At 49.8% G+C, this 5190-nt stretch overlaps 2 protein-coding genes; one reads left to right on the top strand and one right to left on the bottom strand.

The window, feature by feature from the left end:
- Positions 1-2947: 2947 nt before the first annotated feature.
- On the bottom strand, positions 2948-3334 carry CHC_T00003082001 (hypothetical protein). Its single transcript, XM_005714108.1, has one exon. The coding sequence runs from the start codon at positions 3332-3334 to the stop codon at positions 2948-2950; it is 387 nt and encodes a 128-aa protein (XP_005714165.1).
- A 6-nt stretch (positions 3335-3340) lies between these two features.
- Positions 3341-4101, top strand: CHC_T00003083001 (hypothetical protein). XM_005714109.1 is given in 2 exon segments: positions 3341-3778; positions 3779-4101. The coding sequence occupies 1 exon segment, from the start codon at positions 3341-3343 to the stop codon at positions 3776-3778; it is 438 nt and encodes a 145-aa protein (XP_005714166.1). The 3' UTR covers positions 3779-4101.
- The last annotated feature ends 1089 nt before the right edge of the window (positions 4102-5190 follow it).

The raw sequence follows: 5190 nt of genomic DNA on the forward strand, positions 1-5190 counted from the left end.
GGTTCATCGTCGGATACGCTTCGCGATCGACGCGGTGATTTCTCAACCTTTTCCGTCCGTACGGTTCTGCGCGCGATCGAGCGACTACGCGTGCGGCTCAACCTCGAGAGTTATCCCCTCCACAAGAGTACCAAATGTGGGATAACTCCTCTCCGCCCTGGGTTGGGTGAGAGGCGGAGGCTTTAGGGAGGGAGCACGCGGCGCGGACGCGACGCGCTAATTGAACCGATCGGACGAGCTCGCGAAAAGGGAGTGGCTCGCTGGCCGGTTACGCGCAGTCGCCCCGTGGTGCGTGAACGGGAGCGACCGGTAACGGGTTAGAAGCCAGCGCGCGCGACAGACATCCGAAAACGGACGTACGTAGGCGCAAAAGGGACGGGGGCGAGCTTGCCCCCGTTTACTGGTGGGGACGGGTGCCAGGTCTTAACCCCGCAGAGGGACGCCTCAGACACCTGTCCCAGTACAGTAGTACAGTACCTGCCGCCTAGTGCGTGCCGGGTACTGTACACAATTAAAAAACTAGCGCCATAATTGCTACTACCGCACGGACGCTGCTACTACATGTGTGCACTACTGTACACGCGTGTTGCTTACAGACTACTGCACAGACGACACGTGTGCTAACGCGCACACGTAACACGCGTAGACTACCGCTCGGACGATACGTGCACTACTGTACACGTACGCCAGATTACGACCGCTCGGCATGCGCGCGCGCTCGCTACACGTGGGCACAACCGCCCACGTGTATACCGTATATGGCCGTCCGATGACCTCCGCGCGCTCGCGCCGGTCATTATACTACACGTCTGGTCACAAAATACCACCCTTTTTCATTGTAGAGGATAAGAATGTAATGAGTGGATGAATCTTGTCACTCCAGCAGACCGAAATAACATGCCATTCCCTTCCAATCTGATGGTGGCGACATTGGCTTACAGTGATGTCACTGTTGACAGATTAAGTTGAGCTTCGAAAAGGCGGGGTTATGGCCAATGAACTGTTCATTTCCCGACAGGTTTAAGAGACAAGGACCCAATGCGGTGTCATATGACCCGAAAAGTTTGCTGGCAGCTTTAGTAAATGTGGCAATAGAACTCGCAACCGCGACAATCAGACTTTTCGCAAGCTCAAAAACATTTTGGAGGCAGCAAAAGACCCCACATTAGGACACTGTGATGTTGAAATATTTTTGAGCAAGAGCAGGAGTGTAGACAAAATCCTTATGACAAGCACACGTTCCTCGAAAAGTAAGAGTTCGACCGCAACTCGTCCGAAAAGTGTTGATTTGCAAATAGGGACACCTGCTCTCTATCTGACTTTGGACGAAATAATTGAAAGCCGAAAAGAGAGAGACGTAAAAATAGCTACTGAAACGCGACTCAAAGGTGAGAAGAAGGCAGAACAGGAACGCAAGCGCGTACAGCTGGGATTGTCAAGTGAAAATGGCTGTGCAAAGTCAACGTTGGGATCAGAAAACCAAATCCCGCTCTCTTTCGCACGCGACGAGAATTTTTCGCCCACGTCTGGGGCGAGGTACGGTGCGGCAATGAGTGGTACACTCTCGAAGCATGCCTTCAGGAAGGATAAAGGCGGTGAAGATGAGGTTGTGGAATATCTGTTGTCGCTTTCCGGTTCATAACTAAAATTACCAAATTGCCCCTTTTTCTCATTTGAGCCCTTTCTGCACGTGTGTGAAAATGTCAAATGGCTTCAAACAGGTTGTTTTCGCCCGCGTCCTTTCGTCGTCTATGGCACATGGACATCCCACTGGCTGTAGCAGACGCTTTTTGGTAGCCCAGGATAGTGCCATAAAACACTTGTTAGGCTCCGTCAAAATAATTACCAAATTGCCCCCTCGGGGAAGGGTACTGCCTGCACGCGCCTTTCCTTACTGTAGCACTGTCAGCCGTCTGGGCTGACGGCACACGTGTGCGCGTGCGTGCGTGTGCGCGCTGTAAGGTCCATGCCTTATTACCATGCGCGATCTAATTCTAATTCTATTTGTCGTCTCTAGTCATACTACAGATCCGCGTTACGGCCGTGCCTATCGACTCTGTGGTGATTCCTTCATATGACTCCCAGTCATTCCTCTCTCACGTCGTTGGCCAACGGCACCTCCCCTTTTGCTCAGTGGTTATCATTTCCTGCATGACAGGTTATGGGCCTCATTGCTACTGCTGCGCACGCGAGTTCGAATCCCACCGTACACCTCCCCCCCACACTACCCTATCACAAGCTCACACGTCAACCACCCGACGTCGTTAGAAGCACCTCTCACAAGCTCACACGTCAACCACCCGACGTCGTTAGAAGCAACCTCTCACAAGCCGACACGTCTCACACCCGACGTATTCACATGACGCCGAAAACCCATTTTCATCAGGTTTCAAGGTCCACCCCGCACTGTAAGACGTCATCAACACGCATCAAAAACCTTCAGGTTCAGGGTAAACCTGCGCTCATACTTTCAAGTTAATCCGGCAATCCTTCTCATTCAGTCACTCACATACGAGTTCAGGGGGACTGTGGTGATTCCTTCAACTCTTTCATTGAACTCGTCTGCTCATTCCCACTTTGCGATGCTTCCTTCTCTGCTGATTCCTTCATATGACTCCCAGTCATTCCTCTCTCACGTCGTTGGCCAACGGCACCTCCCCTTTTGCTCAGTGGTTATCATTTCCTGCATGACAGACTCAAGCCGGCCAACTGAGCCCATCTCACTCGTCTTTTACGCCACCACAAGTCCTGATGACCTTGATAAGGAGATTAACACGGTTAGTATGGACGACGCGTCCCTGTGGGGAAAATGGGCCTTGGTAACGGTATGCATATCTCACGAGAGGAAATCGAAGGGATGTCGTCCTTGAAGGCATTGCAGAGGGTGTTGATGGAAGGCACAGGGTTCCAGTCAAGTGGCTGGAGTTCGGATCTGTTTCTGATATAGCTAGTGAGGTTCCTTCCTCATTGACAGTCTCCAGATCAAATAGTGCATCCGAGTTTCGGGCGTTTCTGCGCGCAAGGGGCGATGTCCCAGAGATGGAGAGTTTGCCAGTTGATACTTTCCATGTTGCTTCGCTACCATCGGATCCAAAACTTGCTTGGGCCGTTGAAAAGGTCCTTGATCGTCTACTACGGAAGTCTCGTCTTGCTGATCACAATGACCAATCATCTTCTCTCTATGTAACCAAAGGATGCGGTGCAAAGAAACTGTGAGGGTGTGCTCGTGCAGAGGCTTGTCGAAGCACCGTTCCAAATCGACGTGGCGTTTGCTCACTCCGATGGGAGAACGGCCGAAGATGTCAACAGTATTCCCACAAAAAAATTGGGCCATGAAGGCATGCAGAGTCTACTTGAAGCAAGCCGGAAGCGTTTTGATGCCAAATTTGATCGGGCGTTTGAGCTTGGTGCGAAGAACGTCTCGGTAGATGAACAAGCTTTTGCGAAAGCAGCTCTGTCAAATATGCTTGGAATTATTGGGTTCTGCTACGGAAGTTCTGTACCTCAGAAACAGAGAAAGAACTCTACCGGACAGGAGGACTTACAATTCCTGGACGCAGTAGGCCCACTAGCCACCCATCTCGCGCGTTGTTTCCAAGAGGTTTCTTATGGGATGAGGGAAAAGGTTTGCCACGAACGTTACGAAACCATTTTGCCATTGGCGGGCTTACTCAAACCCACAGATCTGCGGATTGGTGCGATTTTGGACGCTCTAGAGGACCCAGGACTTTTCAGGGCACGAGCAGGCGTACGCTCACTTTCAAGGAAGGACGAATGACATCGTAAAGGAGATGACTACTGGACAGGTTCAGTGTGGATGTCCTTCAATTTCCTCACACTTGCGGCATTGAGGACGAAGTACTCTATAGAAGACGGCCCGGAGACGTAGAATTTTACTGAAACCACTCAATATTGGGGTACCTGCTAGGTGAAGAAGAGCCCCACATTAAAGAGGGGCTCTTCGGGCTAGGGAGGAATTAGCCCTAGCCCCTCACAGTATGAAGAAGAATTAGACGGCCCATACAAAGAAAGAACGAGCGTCGAAGATACAAGGGGACGCGCAATAGTGCTGTTTTTGTTAGTGCCACCCTCGAATTACTGCCGCCCAAGTGCCACGTGTCACAGACGACGTCGTCGTCACCTCCATCTCTGGCAGGGTTGTGTGGGATCTTTGGAGAGTTTGGGTGTGGAGTACGATGTGAGCAATGCTTTATCACATTTGAGGTCTGCGAAACGAGCCTTTTTGGAAGCTGAGCATGAGAGGGAGGGTCGGAAACAACAACAGACCTTAATAACAGAGTTTTGGCCAAGCAATGGTTCACCCCACTGATCACTGCCGCTCCGGATTAGGGCCGTTTTTCTAGTATTCACACAGGGCGGCACTAATGCGTAGGGTCCACTATACTAGTGTCTACGTGTAGCTAGACGACCGGCTATTTGACCTCATATGAGGTCAGCTTTTTTTTATGGAACTACAGGGGTCCGATGGCCCTCTTTACTCTGCTCGCTGTGCGTCGTCGTCTTATGTGCTATTCTCTACTGTCCTGGACAGGCTGTCTTGTGCGGTCTGTCATTTTTTTTGCAAAAATATATACATTATTTAATCGAAACTTTATAAAGTCAGTTTGGACACCATTTCTTTAACGTATATGCCCTCGGCAATAACATCTTGCAAAACATTGGGATGGCAGTTGTCAATACACGGAGAGAATAAGAATCTAATGACGTTTCAATGATCAGTTGACTTTTTAAACAGGCGTTTTGGTTTCGAAGATATCAACACATAACTTTTTGAGGTTGGTCAAAAAGGCTCCTTTTTTGGGAATTCTAAAAATGACTGGAAAAGACGTGTAGATCTCACCAAACTCCACCCTTCCGCAACGCAGAAGTCAACTGCGGTGGCGAGAGTATCTTTTTCCATCTTGTTGAGCTAGCACAAGTCGAGAAAAAATAAGTGGAAAAGTGACCTCATATGAAGTACTTGTCGTCTAGACACTAGAGGATCTGCAGCAGTCAGTTCTTCAAAATGCATTCAAAGTTTATTCGGAGACAGGTCAGTTGTGGGAGAACTATTCACCTAATGATGATGGATCCAGAAAATTGGGTCGCCAGTTCACCGGCGGGTCCTTAATATTGCTCATGTATGCAGATATGTACGATGGCGTAACATAAAATCTACATCCTGCGTCA

The sequence above is a fragment of the Chondrus crispus genome, genomic scaffold (assembly GCF_000350225.1).
Source record: "Chondrus crispus Stackhouse genomic scaffold, scaffold_170, whole genome shotgun sequence".
Taxonomy (NCBI): Eukaryota; Rhodophyta; class Florideophyceae; order Gigartinales; family Gigartinaceae; genus Chondrus; species Chondrus crispus.